The sequence below is a fragment of the Perognathus longimembris genome, chromosome 11 (genome assembly GCF_023159225.1).
Source record: "Perognathus longimembris pacificus isolate PPM17 chromosome 11, ASM2315922v1, whole genome shotgun sequence".
NCBI lineage: Eukaryota > Metazoa > Chordata > Mammalia > Rodentia > Heteromyidae > Perognathus > Perognathus longimembris.
The window spans coordinates 6597186-6617025 of record NC_063171.1 but is presented as its reverse complement, the minus strand read 5'-3'; the positions used below and the strand labels follow the sequence as shown (position 1 = coordinate 6617025).

The 19840-nt window shown below is 48.8% G+C and overlaps 1 protein-coding gene across 1 annotated transcript in view; it reads left to right on the top strand.

Annotated features, from left to right (window-relative positions):
- The first annotated feature begins 366 nt into the window (after positions 1–366).
- The window catches only part of Wnt3a (Wnt family member 3A), a 45323-nt gene continuing 25849 nt past the window's right edge, over positions 367–19840 (top strand). Inside the window, exons 1-2 of the mRNA XM_048357746.1 lie at positions 367–437; positions 15547–15788. Of these exons, the coding sequence (XP_048213703.1) occupies positions 367–437; positions 15547–15788 (313 nt within the window). The remainder of the gene's footprint in view (positions 438–15546; positions 15789–19840) is intronic.

Here is a 19840-nt window from a genome sequence, read left to right as displayed (position 1 = left end):
TTCCACTAACTCCAGCACCCAACGCACCCATGGCCCCAGGAGGGGCCAGCTCCCAGAGGCTCTAACTCCCGGGGCCCCGCCCGCCCCCTGCCCGCCCCGCCCCAGCCCCAGCTCGGGCGGGCGCCCCCTGCGGCGCTGCCCCGCCCCCGTCGCCCCGGGCCTCGGCCCGCCGCCCGGCCGCCTGCCCACCTGGCGCAGCGCCGCCCTCGGAGCCCGCGCACCCGTGCACACTCGTGCACACACGCGAACCCCAGGCACCCTTCAACCGCAGGAGGGCCCAGCGCCACAGCCGCTGCGCTTCCTCCCAGGGCCCGGCCCGACCCGGAGCCCAAGCTCTCTGGGCCCTGCGCGCTCTCCAACCCGGCGATGGCTGCGCTCGGATACTTCTTAATGCTCTGCAGCCTGAAGCAGGCGCTGGGCAGCTACCCGATCTGGTGGTGAGTGAGCTTCGTCGCGTTCGCCTGAACCGGGGTGCGGCCCCAGAGCAGCAGTTCCCTCGGGCAAGGCCCCCACCAACGCTCCGCGTGCCAGTAGCGGGCGGATTATTTTCCTTGGCCTCCACTTGGACCTGTTTGGGCCGTGGCGGGGGTGCGGGTGGCGGAGTTTCCGGGGACATTGGTTACCTGGACTTGGGCAGGGAGGAAGGATGGTGCAGGTCCCTTCCGAACCCGGCGTCGGACGGGAAGAGGTGAAAAGTGGGTCCGCGCGTGATGAGAAAGTCAGACTATGGTTGAGAAAAGAGGGTAAGCGGGAAGCTACTCCGGAAAGAGGGAGAATCTCCTTGGGGACCGTGCCTTGCGCGCGCGCGTACACACACACACAAACACACACACACACACACACACACACACACACACACACACACACACACAAACAAAGTCGGCCAGACAAGACCGAACAGCTCGGAGCAGCGCAGTTACGTAAAGACTCTAGTCAGGGAGCGCGCGAGGAGCGGCGGGGAGCTGGCGGCGGGGCGCACTGGGATCCGTTCTGAGCCTTTCGCAGCTCCCTACCGTCGGGGTTTGGGAGTCTCCAGGTGCCCTCTCTGGAAACCACTTGTTTCCATCTACCTTGGCTGGGGAGCGCTGCTGGAAAGACATATAAAGAGGGAGTAAAGTAATCGTCTTAAGAGTTTCCAAGTGAAGAGCTTCAAGACCCCACAGCAGAGAGGGTGGTGCCGAGCTTTCCACCCCAGACAAGGCAAATTGCGGTGAGACCCGCTTGAGTCTGGGGATGCAAGATACATGCAGATAAAACACACCAAGGGGCTCCGCTCTCAGACCTACAGTGCCTACTGGCACATTCACTGACGGGAGGAGGAATCAGCTTCTGGGTCATGAAATTTCACAGGGACCCCCCCCCCCCCCGGAATCCCGACGCGAAACCGCTCTCTGATGCTCAGATCTGACAAACACAAGCGGGAAGAATGCGGGCGCCAATGGGGCCAGGGCGCGTCGCTGGTGGAGACCCAGTTGGACAGAAGCCTCCCCACAAACATGCACAGCTCCCCCCACCCAGGAGTGCTCGACGACGGCTTGCCTGGAATTATAATAATTACGCCGAGGGGAAGGGGGGAGACAGAGAGAGCCGAAGTACATCTAATCCGATAATAATTTTTCTCTTCGAGATGGTTCAGGAGAAGAGTTGGGGAGCCCGGGGTGGGGACGCGGGGGCCGGCGCAGCGGGGCGGGGAGTGAAGGCTGGGCAGGATGGGGTTGATAGAACTGGGAGAGGCTATTGGACAGCTGAGCCATGCCTCATAGACTCCTATGGGGCCGGGCTCTGGCCGGTCCTCCGACCCCGTGCGGCACCTGCCGCAAAGGGTAGCTTCCCGAACGCCAGCTGACGAGGGCGCAGCTTGGGTTGCGAAGACACCGACGCTCAACCCGCCGGCTGCAGGGAGCCAGGGGCAGCGCGTCCGAGAGCCCCGCGGGCTGCCCGCTCCTGCGCCAGGCTTCTAATTAGAACCCGCCGCCGCTGCATTCCTGGGCGCAAGAGGAAGCGCCTTCGCCCCCGCGCTCCTCCCATAAAGAAGGGCCTGGTCGCCAGCCTCCTGGCAACTCTGCGCCCGGGATCTTTGTCCCATCAATCCTGAGGGTCCTAAGCTTTTCCCATTTACCCCGCATGAGTACATCACCCTTTGCACCTGGTCTGTATGTGTTCTATCGGAATGTAACCTCAGACATCCTCTGGTGCACCAGGTGAGCCAGGGGCGGGGTGGGGTGTGCCGCGGGAGAAGTGAAATTGCTAGCCTCCCCCATCCTTTCCTTCAGAGGACTGGGGCAGCTCTTTGGTCACAGAATAAACATGGAGGCCCACCTGTTACAGGGTGAGTGGCAAGGACCACCTCTCCAACCACCCCCACTCCCACTTTGTTCTCAGTAGAATTCTCACACTTAGAGAGTCTACTTCCTGAGAAGAGGCAACTCCCCTTCCTAGGGACAAGACAGAGTACCACCCCCATGCCCCTCCTTCTCCATCCCTGCTGTGCCCAGGCCATGTGTACGAGAAGGGTGAACTCTCCCCAGAACAGTCAACAGTGAGGAGGAGGGTTCCCCAAGAAAGGGGAGGTTTCCCTTCTTCATCTCCATCTTCTATCTGGCCAGTCTTTAACTGTCTCTTCTTTTCTTCTGCTTTTTCTCCGCCCTTCTCCCCCGTCAAAAAAAAAAAAAAAAGTATCATCCTAGGAGTAAAGGAAGACTGGGCACTATTGGGTGTCTGGAAGCAGATCTAGGGGGGGGGGGGGGAGGGATCTCTCTTTATGACTTGTCACCTTCACCCTCTGACTCCTTAATTGATTTTTTTTTAACTTCATCTTCCCTCCCTAAAATGAAGCCGTTGCCACTTTCCCCTTCCCCAACTTCCCTCCCCTTCCCCTCCCCCCCTCTCCAGCACCACGCATATGAAAGTGAAAGTGCCTGACGAGAACTTCCTCACCTGTAGAAAACAAAACCAGGAAACAGCTCAAGTCTGGAGTAATTAGGCTTTTGAAGTGTGTGTAGCTCTTGGGAGGAGGGCAGATGGGGAGGAGAAAGTTGCTACCAAGCTAGCACAGCAGTACCAAGTGGGAATGTGAAAGGTCACCACCTCTCCAGGATGTTAAGAAGTCTGGTGTCTCTAATTTACATGCACGCCAGGTGACACAAATCTAAAGGTGGAGTGCATGTAAGTGATGTGTCCCCCATCATCCTGAGATCAGAACAGTGCAGAACTGTGCTGGACTCCTGGGACTCCGTGATGAGAGCCCAGGCAGGGAACCAAACCATGTCCCAAGTGCCTGCTGCATTCATACCATGGCGCCACACACTTCAGTGAAGGTCTCCTTTGCCTCTCTCCACTCCCCTTGTCCAGTTCTTGTGTATGTGTTTATGTGTGCACCCATGTGCGTGTGTAGGGACTAGGGCTTGAACTCAGAGCCTGGGCACAGTCCTTGGGCTGTTTTGCTCAATGCTAAGGCCCTACTGTATGAACCACATTCCAGCTTTTTGGTGATTAATTAGACAGAAGAATCTCATGGACTTTTCTGCCCCAACTGGCTTTGAATCTAATAGTGATCCTCAGATCTCAGTCTCCTGAGTAGCTACAATTACAGGTGTGAGCCATCAGTGCTTGGCACCTTGTTCAATGCTTTTTTCGTGGAATTAGAATTAATTGAAAAAGCTCCAGTGAACAGAGGGAATGCTTGGGGACATGTACTCCACGTGAGAATAACACCTCATAGGCAACCAAGTGCTCCAAGTTACACCTTAGGTACCCTATTTCTTCATCAGGGCTTACTGCATCTTATTACCTCCCCATGGGGGCCTAGAGATCAGCCTTACTCTCCCTCCTTCTTCCCCCCCTTCACACCTTCCCTCCCCCACCCCAGACTCCAGGCCAATCTCAAGGCAGACTATTCCACCTGGTCACACACTCCAGCCTCAATTCCTGCCATTCTCTGGATGATGCCCCACACTCTTACTGACAGATTTCTTGACTGCTCTCCCACTTCTGAGCTACCCCCCCCCCCAATTCACCTAAAAGAGAGTATACACCATAGTCACTCTTTTCTGGCCAGGACCCCTCTCTTGCTGCATGTCCCTTCACCAGACCCTGCTAAACCAAGGGCTCCTGAGCACAGAGGCCATGCTGCAGAGCTGTGGGCCACCATCAGCTTTCCCACTGTTCCACTGAGTCACATAAGCTTCTCTCCAGAATTCTCCCTGGTATGACTCGGTGCCCGTGTGCTGAATCATGAAGAAAGAGACACTTTGGTGGACCTCATTTTTATAGGGACAGTGTAAACTGTTCAGCCTGCAGGCCCTCCACAGCTTCTTGCCCTCTACTGCAGCTTCCCTGGTCTCCACACACCCTCCTAGGGTATGTTTAGCACTTATGATGCTCCCCTCTCGCCCCACTGCTTGGGATGACTTGTCCCAGGGGAACACAAGGTATGAAAGAGAGAATATGGAAAGAATATGACCCTGGGGTGGGTGTGAGCCTGGAGTGGGTGTAAGTGAAAGGAAGGTTCCTGATGAGATAGACAGGCATTTGGAGGTTCATGATAAGCAGTGGATGGATTTTAGTGTGGACAAGATGAGGAGGCCAAGAAAGGTGAGCTGAACAGGGATGTGGACCCAAAGACTCAGAGAAGGCACAGGAAGATATCTGGGCTTATCAGACAGATAGATCCAGGGACCCTAACTCCAAGATCAACTATATATGTGAGCTAGTTTCCTCTGGGCTCCCTTCTCTCTTTTCTTCCTGCCCCCTTTCTTTCTCTTTCCCTCCCTCTTTGTCTTGTATCTTTGTCTTTATCTTTCTCTATTCCTTTCTCTCTCTGTTCTCTTCCAAAATAAAACTTGCAAAGGGAAGGAACTCAAAACCCCAAGCTGACCTCCACACTACCAGTGCTGAGCATCTCAGGAACAATGATTTGAACTGCCAACAATCAAACTTACAGGCAGGGCACTATTAGAAACAGTCACAAGAGGATTATTCCAAACCAAAATCCCTCTTCACAAAGCTACTGGAGTCTTATCCACTACACTGGTCCTTGGCCAGCCCCTCTCAGAGCACACAGTACACCTTACCCATCTCTTCCTGCCTCTGCTGCTGATAGCCTCAAAGGGCTAATGGGGACTCTATCCTCCCAGTTGGATGATCTTCTGCTTCTTTGGCCTTGACACCTCTTTCTCCTTTTTAAATGACTTTTTGTCTCATTTTCATAAGCCTTCCACCTGGTTTTGTAAGCCGGATGCTGAAGGATAGGTCAACAAAATCACAATGAGTTCAGTCCTAGGGCCTGATGACCACACTTCTACTGGGTCCCACTGGAACATGGGAGAGGCAGGGATAGAAAGTTCCAGTCTCCTGCCAGTTCCACCATCTTCATGGATCTGGCCATCACATCAGAAGATTCATGTTCATTACCTCTATAGAGACAACATGATCAGTGCTTGTCAACTTGTGGTTTATTGGTCAGCACTTAGTTAATGATTAATCACTTGTCCATGAAGAAATAAAAGCAGAAGTAGAATAAAGTGGCAGAGGGGGCTTGTAATATCATACCAGTTTGATGTCCCAATTTTTTTTTTGCCAGTCCTGGGCCTTGGACTCAGGGCCTGAGCACTGTCCCTGGCCTCTTCTTGCTCAAGGCTAGCACTCTACCACTTGAGCCACAGCGTCCCCTCTGGCCGTTCTCCATATATGTGGTGCTAGGGAATCGAACTGAGAGCTTCATGTGTAGGAGGCAAGCACTCTTGCCACTAGGCCATACTCCCAGCCCTGATGTCCCAATTTTTTTAAAATGTGTTTTACAATAAAAGATTGGAAATTGCAAGAAACCAGCAAGCCAAATTCTTCTCTAACTAGTTTAAACCACTCTTGATACCTGCTGGCCAGCCTGAAGTCACTCCACAAGCAGGATCCTTCCAGACAAACCACTGCACTCAGAATGTTTTATCTGGACTTTTGCACTTGTTGCTGTTCTGAAAAAAATTTAGAAGATGATCTGTTTGGAGTCCTAAAAAGGGGAAGGGGGATTTGACATCTATGTGGTTCTAGAGGCTGGAAGAGAAACTTGTAGGTGAAAGAGCAGGAGGTGAGGCTGGTTTGGGCACAGAGTAGAAAAAAACACGTGTGTGTGTGTGTGTGTGTGTGTGTGTGTGTGTGTGTCCTAGAATACAAGTTAGTGCCAGTAAGGCTACCTGGGAGATGGTGAGCCACAGAAATGAGGTGGAGAATGGGAACTAGCTGCAGATATAGGAAGGAGTTCCCAGTTCTCTGCCATTCACAAGGTAGAGCAGCATGGTCCCAGACCTTACAGTAACCAGTACTCCCAAATCCCCACTAAAATTAATCCAAACATGGCAAGGCACAGTTCAAGAAAATTTGATTGGATGGTAAGCTATCAGAGTAGAGGTTCCCAGACTGAATCTTAGAGGGAGAGCGCAGTCCTCTGACTCAGCCTGGCTTTGTCATACTGGCCCTTCCACCTTCTCACAGGGCACCTGTCCCTTCTCTTGGACATAGGAACATCCCCTGCACCTCCATCATCAGGGTTAAGACATCACTGAGGGGACATCGTTTCTCTCTCCTTCCTGGCCTTGCTCTTTGCCTTCCACAGCTAATCAATAAAGATCATGTTAAAGCAGTGAATGTAGCTGGGTCTTTCCTATGAAAACCAGACCCTGCACCTGAATGTGAGGGCCACAAAGACCCAATTAAATGTTTTCACCACTCCCTTGTCTCACTGCTAGACAAATTCCCAGCCCTGAGGCCAGAAGGGACCTGGCCTCTGCCTCTGCCTCAGTCTCCCTCCAAGGCTCCCCAGGTGGCACCCTGGAGGTGTCTGATGCATTGGTGCTTCCACATTCCTTCACCAGCAAAACCGTGCAGCTGACGCCCAGAGAAGCTGGCAGATACATGGCCGCCGGCACGGGAGCCTCCCCACCTGCTGGGACTCGCTCAAAGTATGTGTCAGTAATCCCACTGGCCCGGCTGGGGCAGGACAGGCGCTGGCTGGGAGGGCTTCAGAAAGGGCCTTGCAGCCAGAGTAGGGACTAGAGGAGCACCCCCCCCCCCCCCCGCCCACAGCTCAAAAAGTGCTTGGGCTCCTGAGCCCTCCTATTTCTGGAGATGCCACCAAGGGTAAGAGACACAAGAACTTTGGGGTCTTTGGCAAGCAAGCAGCCCTTTATCCAAGCGACTCCAGGTAGCCCCCTTCCAAAAAGGACGGCTCAGGTCATCTACTGAGAACCAAATAGCTCTGTACTTGGTATCTCAGGTCTTAGGAAAGAAGCTTCCTCTTACCTGTGAGAGACCCTGAGCTCCCAAGACAGTGGCTTGGAACAGGATGGATACTCAGAGCATTGCCTGGCAATGGCAGCTCAACCAGGGCTGTCCTCAGCAGAACCCCTCCCACCCTACTTGTTCCCTTGGGGCCTGGCCAGAGCCACTGTAACCTGCCTGCCTGCCTGCCTGCATCTGACTGTGCTTACTGTGACATGCTCTGTGCCAGTAAAGGGCAAGGGAAGATGAGAGAGGCACCTTCTGCCCCATTCACAGATAAAGCAGGAGGTGGCCAAGAGTCAAGAGGGTCCCAGTGAGAGGCAGGCGGTAGGGTCATGGGTGAGCATGCTTCCCAGAGGGGATTAGCTTAAGAAAACCTGATGGGAGGATGTCACTGGGTTCCTCCAGGTTCAGTGAAACAATGGGGCCTTGGAATGGACTCACCAACTTTATCCACACCTCTTACCTCTCCTTGACCCTTGGATGGAGTAAATTCTGACCACCTCTTTGTAGAGAGAGAGAAATTAGGGCCTGGGACAGGTTGCCGGAGGGTGGGGGGTGGGGGTGGGGAGGATGTAACAGCAAGCAAGCCATGGTACTAGAACCTGAGTTCATAGTCACCGCTAAATGCCACCAACCTCAGCACTGCTGCCAAGGCCTCTCCCTGAAGAGCCCCCCCCTTTCTATTCCTGCCCATAGCACTACACAAGCAAGCAGGGTCCCCTGCTTGCTCCTGGAGTTCCCCCAGGAAACGTGCAAGCACAGAGCTGTGCCCTCAGTGCACAGACATGTTGACTCTGCCAATTTTTTCTGCAAAAAGAAACCTAAGAGCTGCCAGTCCTATGGTGACTAGTTAGGGAAGAGAAGCTCCAGAAAACCAGGACCCCCCACATCCACAGTGCAGTAAAAGCCCAGCCAGGCAGCACTCTGCCTTTCGCCCTTCACCACTGTCCATAGGCACCGGTTATTGTGAAACAAGTTCCATGGTACAAAGACAGTAAAATTCACATGAAACAAAATAGGAGCTGGAAGCCCTTGGCCCAAAGAGGCCAGTGCTGGCCCAGGCTTTGCTGGCCTACCGCCTGCCTTGGGCCAGTCTCTTTCTTTCCTTGCATGTCACAGCCAGCATCTCTGCTGTATCCCTGGCCAGGAGCCCGGTCTTTCAACAGGAGCAAGGGAAGGAGGAGGGAGAAAAACCATTAGTGCTATGGGTTGTGGGTGTGGCTCATGTGGCCGTGACCACAGGGTGAAACTATAAGTCTAGGGACAGGGCTGTTTCCAAAACAGCATTCTGTCCTCCACGTCGAAGGCAGTGGACTCCTTGTGAATACAGGGATTAAAGAAAAAACTAGCAGCATTAATGAAAATGAAAGGAAGACAAGCATGCAGTATGATTGACATAATGCAAGCCTTTTCATTGGTGCAGGTTGTTTCAAATTTACTCAGACACAAATTGGATTCTGTTTTTGAAGGCTTACTGTCAGCTGTTAAACATCACTGCACCTCTGGGACCTCTTGATGATGCCCTTGGTAGTTGCACGAGCTCAGGGTGCCCAAGAGCTGTAATCTGCCTGGCCCTTTCTGTTACATGGGAGATCTCTCCAAGGGAGAGATTCCAGAGAAAGTCTGGAGTAGGACAAAGCAGGACCTCTCAGAGGAACAAAAAGTGACATTACACTTGAAATACTCTGCTTTTTTTTTTGTGGGGAGGGTGAAGGCAGTTAAATTCTAGCTGTTCAACCAGGTGGTAGCTAAAAGTAGGGAATGTAAATGCCTCCTGAAACACTGGCCTCCATCGGATTGGCTGGGAGAGAGGAAGTGGAATACATTCCTCACACTGTGAATCACCAAGGCCAGGTGCAGAGAAATGGGTGCAGTGAGGCTAGGTCAGGCTCTCGGCTTCTCCAGAGGGTTGGGCAGAGTCTTCCCGTCCTTGCTATCCCTACTTGCCCTAGGCAGTTTCTGGATGTCACTATGATCCAGTTACTGACAGCATGGCTGGGGGATGACTCATTGCACAGAGAGGACTTCTCATTCCTAACATTCACCTGGGCAAAAGATTGCAGTGGTATCCTGAGCCAGGATACCAGGATCCTTCATGGTGACCTTAAGGAAGGGCCCTCTCTCCCTATCTGGACACTGATTTGCACAACTATGCAGAATCTGTGGGTGGGAGTGAAAGAGAGATGTGAAAAACCCATCAGATGCCCCCAAGGAATTCAGGTAGGAGCTCAGGGCGGGCACCAGAGGTCTAATGAGGGCTCACTGGGCAAGATAAAGTTCACTAGTTCAGTCGCTTGACTTGTGGCCATTTCTTAGGGTATTGAAGTAGAGGCCACTGGCCAACTGCCAAGGGTCAGGGTACATTGGTCCCTATCTCCTGCTAAGCACAGACAGATTCTCTGTCCTCCCCATGTGTGTATGTGCATCCATCAGATCAACTTTGCCCTTTATAAGATCCTTAGGACTTCCAGTGGACAACATGGAGTTAATGACCTCTATCTAGGGGGATGTCTTATGGCTGACTCCTGGGAGAATGAGATGGAAGCAATCAGGAGAGACTGTGAAGGGCAGATGCATTTTGCATTTAGACTCTCACCTTAAAGGTTAATTTTCGAGCTGGGAATGTGGCTTAGTGGTAGAGTGCTTGCCTAGCATGCATGAAGCCCTGACTTCCATTCCTCAGTACCACATAAACAGAAAAAGCCAGAAGTGGCGCTGTGGCTCAAATGGTAGAGTGCTAGCCCTGAACAAAATAAGCTCAGAGACCATGCTCAGGCCCTCAAGCCCCAGGACTTGCCCCCCCCCCCCAAAAAAAAAGAAAAAAAAGGCTCCTTGTCCACTGGATGTACTTGGAATCTTGGAACATCTGAGCTAAAAGCTACCTTAGAATCCAATGGGTACTGTTGGGTCTAGGACCACACTGGGAGGTCTCTGCTCCAATTCAGTGTCTTTCCCAGTTCAGCTGGGAAAACTGAGGCTTCAGGATTCTCAATGGGGTGGCTAGAATAAATCAGTTCTGGAGGAAAGACTAGACCTGCTGGGCTACCACCCTTGATGAAGACTGACCCTTGATGAAAACAGTGCTACATATCTGGGAGGCAGGTCACTCTTGTGCTGTGATATGTGCTTAGTCGTATGGTGGACACACACGGATGCCCTTTTTTGAATGCAATTTATATTGAACTTGTTCCTATTTTACTGCAACTTAACATATTTTAAGGGTGTTATGGGATATTGAGTTCTTTAGAAGGTACTCTGGAGGAGATTACATTCTGGAATCTACTCTCCAAGCCTCGGCCTCCTATTCCAGGAAGTTCTGGGCCACACCTGTCTAGGTTGTTCAGTTGAAGGGAATTACACACTGGGTCCGTGAATGGGTCCTCCATGAGCTTCTCTTGCTGTTCACATAGGAGATGGGGCTGGTAGAAGGCAGGTAAGAAGCTGGGCAGTAGCCAGTGACAAGAGTGATGCTTGGGAATTTGAAGGCACAAATACAACTCAGCAAGATTCCCTATGGAGAAAGGCCCTGACGTGCAGGAGGCAGAGGCTGTGTCAGAAGGCCACAGGGATGAGCTGATGAAGGTGGTGATAGCTCTCATTCTGGGATCTTGCAACTACAAGATTCTAAAAAATGGAGACCCCTCAGACATGCTTTTCTTTTTCCTTTTGAAGCCTGAGGGTGCTGGCAATCAGGGGCAAGTCAGAAAATCAAGTATGAATGGGGGAGAAAGGAGAGGGTGAGCCCATTAGTTCTTTTCACTGTGGAGTGTACTCACAGACTGAAGGGCCTTTCATAGCTCACTAGTATGTAGGCAGCACATCTGTGTTCTCGGCTCTGGATATCAAGAGGCTAAAATCCAAGTGTTCAGGAAGAGCTTGCCTTCCAATTCATTTGTATTGTTAAAGGTTACTTCATGCAATTGTAAGACTGAATCCTTGTTTACAGGCCAGTTGTGGCCTGGATCCTTCCCGGTCCCAGGCAACTAGTCATTCTCTGGTCCTAGAATTTGGTCCCTCCTTCTCAGAACTAGCAACTCTGGGGCTAATCCCCATCTTCAGGTCCCTCTGGCATTTGAAAGTACATGTGTGGTTAGGCTAACTCAGATTGTCTGACCTTAATTTCTATCTGTAACATTCTGGTGGAGGTTAGGGGTCCTATGCATAGTTCTGAGTTTCAAGATGGGGAATTTGGAGTCTTGACAGATGTTAGGCTTAGAGAGCCTTGCTCAGCATAGGACAGACAATGGGGAGAGGCAGGTTAAGGGCATACTGTATGGGTAAACAGCCACCTCCTGCTCCTCCTGATACAGTGGCCCAGCAACCCAACACACAGAAGAAGAGTCCAGTTGAGTATGAATAGTAGATCAAGATGCCTTCTCAAATATTTCAAAATGAGACAGGAAAATGAAATTTTCATTTCCATTAACTTTTACTGGAGACGGCAATTATAAATGGAGGTAACATCCTATAGCCATAGCTGTGGTCATTACTATGAGAAGGCATAGTTTCATCTTGGCAGACAATTGGTATGGAATCTTAAATGAATACAGGACTGCATACTCTATGAAATCATAAACTTGTCCTCAATTCTTGTAGCAAATCAGTTAATTCAGGTCTTTATAACTGTTTATTCTCCACTTCCCCTCTTTACTTTAGTGATAGTACAATGAGCTTTGAATCTACTTGATACTTATATTGTACTCACATTCCCTTGTTGCTGGTGTTAATTACAGAACAGTAATCTGAGTGTGGTGGTGCAGGCCTCTAGTCTGTAGTCACAGCACTTGGTATGCAGAGGCAGGAGGATCACAAGTTTAAGGCCAGCCTTGGTCTAAATAAAGAGGTCCTGTCTAGGGCAGGGCATAGTGGCTTATGCCTATAATAACAACTACTTAAGAGACAGAGATTTGGAAGATTATATTTCAAGGCCAACCTGGGCAAAAAGTTTGTGAGACTATCTCAGCCAATCAGGTAACAAGGTGGTACATGTGACCCTAGCTATGCCAAAGGCTTAGGTAGGAAGATGGCAGTGTGAGGCTGGACCTGGGCAGAACAAAAGCAAACAAAAACCAGAGATTTTATCTGAAAAAAAACAACTATAGCGAAATGAATCTAGGAGCATGGTTCAAGTGGTAGAGTGATCGCCTAGCAAGCACAATACCATGAATTCAGAACCCAAGTACCATGAAAAAAAGAGAAAGAGACCCTGTCTCACAAAATAAAGGGCTAAGGTGGTAGCACCATTATAGAGCACTTATTTAGCTTGCATAAGACCCTGGGTTCAATTCCTGATTCACAAAACAAAATCAACAAACAAAACAGTAAATTATTGAATCAGGAGTTTCATTTTCACTATAAATGTGTCACTACATCTGTTCTTCTAACTGTACTTATTCTTCACTGGTGCCTTCTGGACATTAAATTGACTGTTGGACAGAGTTCTGGATGTACGTCATACTTCAATATATGTTGATCTTGGTCTCACTTGCATTGCTCTTAAGAAACAGCAGTCTATTAAATCATCCTAATTGCCTCATCTTGTTTGGTTCCCAGCTCTATTCCTTTCTTCTTCATGTGTTAAGGATAGTACAGGGACCAGGAATTTGGCCTAGTGGTGGAGTGCTTGCCTAGCACGCACCAAGCCCTGGGTTTGATTCCTTAGTACCACATACACAGAAAAAGCTGAAAGTGGCGTTGTGGCTCAAGTGTTAGAGTGCTAGCCTTGAGCATAAAGAGCTCAAGGTCAGAGCCCAGGCCCTGAGTTCAAGCCCCAGGACTGGCAAAATTAAACACACACACACACACACACACACACACACACACACACACACACACACACACACATACCAAAGATAGTACAGAGAATTTTCTACACTCTCAATACTCTCTTGGTGCTCCTGACACATTTATCAAAACAAAAGAGCCTCATTGGCATGATGCAATCAAACACTGACATCCCCAGTTTTTGCGTGCATTTCCTAAGAATATGTTGCAAGAATAGGAGGCTGGCAAGAACCATCTGCTGGGATGAAGCATTCCTTGGGGTTACTCTTTTCAGGAAGCTTCTTCACAGCTCAGTGCTGCTGTGTGTCCTGGTAGGCCCTGAGACAGGTACCGCATCCTTTTCCAAGGAGGATTTCTCTAGAGGACCATCCATCCTTCCCCACCCCAGCCCCAGGCCACAGTACCTCCAGTGGCCTCCCAAAGGAGTGTGAGAGGGAGTTACAGCTGGTGATGTTCTCTCAGGTAGATCCAAGGGATATGGGGAGGGAAGTGATAGTCTTTGGCCAGTTAGGACTTTTTCGTGTGTGTCATTCATGGGGCTTGAACCCTGGGCCTGGGCACTGTCCCTGAGCCCTTCAACTCAAAGCTAGTGCTCTATCACTTTGAGCCATAGTGCCACTTCCAGTTTTTCTGGTGGGTAATTGAAGATAAGAGTCTCACGGACTTTCCTGCCCAAGCTGACTTTGAACCACAAGCCTTAGATCTCAGCCTCCTGAGTAGCTAGGATTATAGGCATGAGCCACTGGCACCTGGCTATTTAGGACTTTTTATATGATTTTAAAACAAACTCAATTGACTCTTCAAGCCTCATCTAAAATCAACAACTTACTAAGCACTCTTGATCCTTCCTTACCCTTCTCCCTTGTCCCAGTAGGTACCCTGTCCCCAGATATCCACTTTCCTAGTGCAGAATTTCCAACTACCTGTATTCTTGGTGGCCCAGCTCTCTGAGAAGGAAGACCGGTCTGGGCAGCAGTTCAAGGAACTTCAGGAGTCTCTAGTTCCTGAAAAGGCAGGAGGACATGCCCCCTCTCCCTGCCCTTCAAATCCATGAGGGTGTTCAGGAAGGATCCAGCCAGGCTTGGTTGAATCCAGCTGGAGCTGTCCATACTCTGGCCTCCTGGTTAAGGGAGGTAACGAGCAGAGGCCTGCCCCAGGAAGGGGAGGTAGAGGGAGCTGACTCAGCACCCCAGAGGAAAGGGGTTGGAAGAGGTTATGAACCTGGGGAGTTCCCCTCTCTATCTTCCCTGGAAGCCACTCCTCTCTGCCCAACCTAAGAAAGAAGCTGAAATTCCTCTGGCTTGGCTTGGCTCTGTCTGCCTAAGCTGTAGGATTCTGGGGCAAAGCACTCTCTTGCTATTTTATCTCCCTACCCCCCCACCACTGTGAACCCCTAGAGTAAGTGAGGCCTGATCTCTGGATCTGATGGTGGAGACCACCTGCCCTTTGGACTGGCCTCTGCCCTGGTCAGTTACTGCTTTGAAAACAGTGAAAAACCAGGGTCTCTGTCTTTCTCTGTCTTTCTCTGTCTCTGTCTCTGTCTCTCTCTGAACCAATAATGACTGTTTTCCACTTGCTCAAAGTCTCCAAGTCAGTAAACTCATTCAAAGAATAAACTTCTTCCTCCTAGAGATGACAGACAGATGAACAGACAGATAGATGCCTTTTCCCCACTTTTCTGGCAGCTATGAGGACCTGAAGAGGAAAAGAACAGGCCCCAGGAGTGTGGGGACAAAACCATTTCTGAAACAATCTGACATTTAAGCAATAATTCGCAAACCCTTCCCCCCAACATTCCACTGGAAAAAATTCAAATATTCAGAAAAGATATAGAACTTGGACCACAAACATCTACGTATCCATAACTCACAATTGACTCAGTCTAGTGTATCCAATACTACTCCCCCTTCCTATCCACCATCCATCATCTTATTGTTCCTGTCAATCTTCTACATGTCTGACCACTTGCACATGAACATCATCCTTGCCTAGCATTTTACATGGAATGGGTAAAAGTGAAGCATCCCAGTTCTTGAGTGAACGAGAGAGCCCAGAGAAAGAGAGAAGTCTTGCTGAGAGGTGACTAGCTGTTCATCCCTGCTTGAAAATGGAAACCCCACATTCACACATAGTGAGCTCCCCTCAGTGGCTACCACCCAGCTCTGCGCCTTTGATTCTAGTCTGGTATTCTGCAGTGGCTTCCCTGCTTCCACCCCAGGATAAGAATCATCTCTAAAAAGTTGAGAGCACAGAAGCCATGGTTTCATGCTGCAAATCTTGCCAATTGGCATTTTGAGCTAAGTCACACACACACACACAGTCACAGACTCCGTGTGCTTGGCTTCTCTTTAAAGTCAGCTTTTCTTTGTGGTGGAGGAAATGTCTTGTCCATTAAATGCACTCAGGACCCCAAAAGCAAAGGGTCTGCCTGTTCCCCAAGATAGTTATCCCAGGCTAACTGTATTAACCTCCTTGTCCTCCTGCCAGGTCTCTGGCCATCGGGCCCCAATACTCTTCCCTGGGCACCCAGCCCATCCTCTGTGCCAGCATCCCAGGCCTGGTGCCCAAGCAGCTGCGCTTCTGCAGGAACTACGTGGAGATCATGCCCAGCGTGGCCGAGGGTGTCAAGGCTGGCATTCAAGAGTGCCAGCACCAGTTCCGTGGCCGCCGCTGGAACTGCACCACCATCAGCAACAGCCTGGCCATCTTTGGCCCTGTACTGGACAAAGGTACCATGGGTGGTCAGAATATATTGCTATTATGGCCAGGGCAACATGTGACAGTTTGGACAGATATCCACCATGGGGAGGTACAGAATAGGCAGGGTTTCAAGTAAAACTCAGGGGAAAAAAAAACCCCACAAGATCCTCAAAAACAAAAAGGCAGGAGAGAGCCCATGAGCCTTGAGGAAACTGTCCAGACCCATCAGTACACTGGGGTTGTGGGTTGGTTTGAGGAAAGAGAGGATAGCAAAAGAACTGGATGTTGGTTAGCTGCTACCAAAGAGCAAATTATCCTAAGATGTAGTGGTTTCCAGCAGCAATTATCATGTGCTGACCTTCTCCCACTGTGGGTCGGAGTGCAGCAGTGTATGAGTGGAGTCGGCTCTGTTCTTCATGAGCATGTCTACAAGAGGCCAGCCAGACACCAGGGTGCTGAGTTCCTGACACAGAACAGGACCCCAGGGTAGAGACCTAGTGAGAGGGAGGAAACAGGAGAGAGAAAGGCAGAGACTAAGAGACGAGAGAGCAGGGTATGTTGGACTCATGCCTATAACACTAGCTGCTCAGGAGGCTGAGATCTGAGGATGGAGATTCAAAGCCACCCTAGGCAGACAAATCCATGAAGACTGGAAGGGGAGCTGTGGCTCATGTGGTAGAATGCCAGCCTTGAGTGACAAAGCCAAGTGAGAACATGATGCCCTGAGTTCAAGCCCTAGTACTGTGAGGGAGTGGGAGGGAGAAAAAAGCAAAAACAAAAATGAGAAACAGGCTGGAGGTGACAGTGCCTAGTACAGCAAGCACACAAAGATTTCCATACCTTAAAAAAAATGGAGAGGGGGCTGGGGATATGGCCTAGTGGCAAGAGTGCTTGCCTCCTATACATGAGGCCCTGGGTTCAATTCCCCAGCACCACATATACAGAAAGCGGCCAGAAGTGGAGCTGTGGTTCAAGTGGCAGAGTGCTAGCCTTGAGCAAAAAGAAGCCAGGGACAGTGCTCAGGCCCTAAGTCCAAGCCCCAGGACTGGCAAAAAAATAAAAATAAAAATAAAATAATTTGGGGCTGGGGATACAGCCTAGTGGCAAGAGCGCCTGCCTCGGATACACGAGGCCCTAGGTTCGATTCCCAGCACCACATATACAGAAAACGGCCAGAAGCGGCGCTGTGGCTCAAGAGGCAGAGTGCTAGCCTTGAGCGGGAAGAAGCCAGGGACAGTGCTCAGGCCCTGAGTCCAAGGCCCAGGACTGGCCAAAAAAAAAAAAAAAAAAAAAAATGGAGAGGAAAATCACATTGTTATTAATATTTTTGGAGCACTTTCAACATACTCACAAAATATATTTAACATTGTCCCAGAATCATACTTCTTTTGCATTATAAAGTATTTTCAGCATCCCAGAAAGAAACCCATACCCATTAAGCACTTTTTTCCCAATTCTTTTTCCTCTTTCACCCTTTGGCCACCACTGAGCTGTTTTCCATCCATTCCTACATATTTTTCCTTTCTGGATATTTTCTGTTATTGTGATTACACAATATGTGACCTTTACTGTCTGGCTTCTTTCACTGAAACCTAGCACCTAGCGTGTCTTTGTGCTTCATTCCTTTTAATGGCTCAATACTATTCCACTGGATGATGGAACCACATTTGCTTAATCACCAGCCAGTGAACATTTGAATTGTTTCTGCCTTCTAGCTATTGTGAATAATAGAGCTGTGAAGATTCTTGGGCAAATATTTCTTGGAATATTTAGAATTTCTGACTTAAATGCTGATTATTGTCGGGGGGGGGTACTGAAGTTTGAATTCAGGGCTTCATGCTTGGTAGGTACTTAATTCATACCTTACAGATCTTTTTCTGTTATTATTTTTCAGCTAGGGTCTCATGTTTTTACCCTGTAGCTAGCCTTAGATTGCCAACCTCCTGCCTATTCTCTCCAAATAGCTGAGATAACTGGTACGTGTTTGTTGGTTGAAATAAGGTTTTCAAGCCAGGCACCAATGGCTCATGCCTGTAATCCTAGTTACTCAGGAGGCTGTGATCTGAGATCAGTTCAAAGCCAGCCTGGCAGGAAAGTTCATGAGTCTCTTATTTCCAATTAACCACCAAAAAGCTAGACGTGGCACTGTGGCTCTAGCCTTGACTAAAAAAAACTCAGGAAGAGCATCCAGTGACCCGTGCTCATGTACACACACACACACACACACACACACACACACACACACACACACACACTAGAGTTTCCACTAACTCTTTGTCTGAGCTGCCTCAACTTTCCATCCCCCCTTCTTTGCCTCCTAAGTAGCTGGAGTTACAGACAAGCAACATTACACATCCTAGTATATGTGAAATGGTATCTCATATTTTATTTTCACATTCCAATAGTTAACAATATTGAGCATATTTTCATGTGTTTATTGGCCATTCACAGGTCATCTTTAAAGATATGTCTATTCAAGTCCTTTTCTTTTTCCCCTAATACTGGCCTTAAACTTGCCTATACTTGGTAGGCAAGTACTTTACCAATTGAGCCATGCCCTGACCCTTATTATTTTTCCCAAAACCAGACTACCACACTTCTACTGCTGCCTCCTAAGTACGTGGGATTATAAGCATGTGCCACCATGCTCAGCATGGGGTATTTTGCTCATTTCTTGATTGAGTTGTTTGACTTTTTACCATTAAATAAGTTCCTTATATCTCTGGATACCAGACACTTATCAGATATAAGATTTGCAAATACTTGCTTTCATTGGGTAGGTAGTCTTAAATTTTTTTGATAGTGGCTCAAAAATTACTTTGGTAGGGGCTGGGGATATAGCCTAGTGGCAAGAGTGCCTGCCTCGGATACACGAGGCCCTAGGTTCGATTCCCCAGCACCACATATACAGAAAACGGCCAGAAGTGGCGCTGTGGCTCAAGTGGCAGAGTGCTAGCCTTGAGCAAGAAGAAGCCAGGGACAGTGCTCAGGCCCTGAGTCCAAGGCCCAGGACTGGCCAAAAAAAATAATAATAATTACTTTGGTTAATATTGTTATGACAGCTGGGAATATGGCCTAGTGGTAAAGTGCTTGTCTCGTATACATGAAGCAAAAAGAAGCCAGGGACAGTGCTCAGGCCCTGAGTTCAAGTGCCAGGACTGGCAAAAAAAACAAAACAAAACAAATATTGTTATGACATCAAAATAAATGTTGCCTAATTTTAGGCCACAAAAATGTATAGCTGCGTTTTTTTCTATGAGTTTCATAAATTTATGTTTTGAGTTAATTTTTTTTATTTGGTGTGTGGTAGGCACCCACATGTATTCTTTGCCATGTGGCTACCCCACAACTCCAGTACTGTCTGAAAAAAGTGTGTCCCCAGACACACTTTGAATGGTCATGGCACTCATGCTGAAAATCAGTTTGTCATACATGTATAGGCTTATTCTGGACTTTCAGTTCCATTGGTTCATTTATTTGTATTTTGTTCATATCTATATGCTTTTATTGTAGCTTCATAGGATGTTTTGAAATCAGGACATGTGAGTCTTCTAATTTCTGTTCTTTTTGAGATTGTCTGGTTATTTGGGATCCCTCAAAATTCTACATAGATTTTTGCATTTTTTAAAATGGGATTATATTGAATCTGTAGATTATTTTGGAAAGTGTTCCATCCCAACTATATGAGGTTTTCTAATCCAGGAATTCCGGCTGGTTTGTGTGTGTATGTGTGTATTTAGAGCCCCATTTCATTGCTTTCATCAATGTTTCATATTTTGGACACAAATTTGTACCTCCTTGCCTAGTGTTAACCTCAGTGTTTTTTTTCTTTTGAAGCTGCTGTAAATGGAGTAGCTGACTTGATTTTCTTTTTCTTTGACATATGTGTGCCAGTACTGGGGCTTGAACTTAAGGACTGGGCATTGTCCTTTAGCTTTTTTCCTTAAATATAATGTTATTGTTATTATTAAGGTGTTGTACAGAGGGGTTATCATTTCATAAGTCAGTTAATGAATACATTTCTTTCTCTTTTAGACAATGTCACTCCTTCCTTCACTTTCCCCTAGTTTCTCCCTCCTGT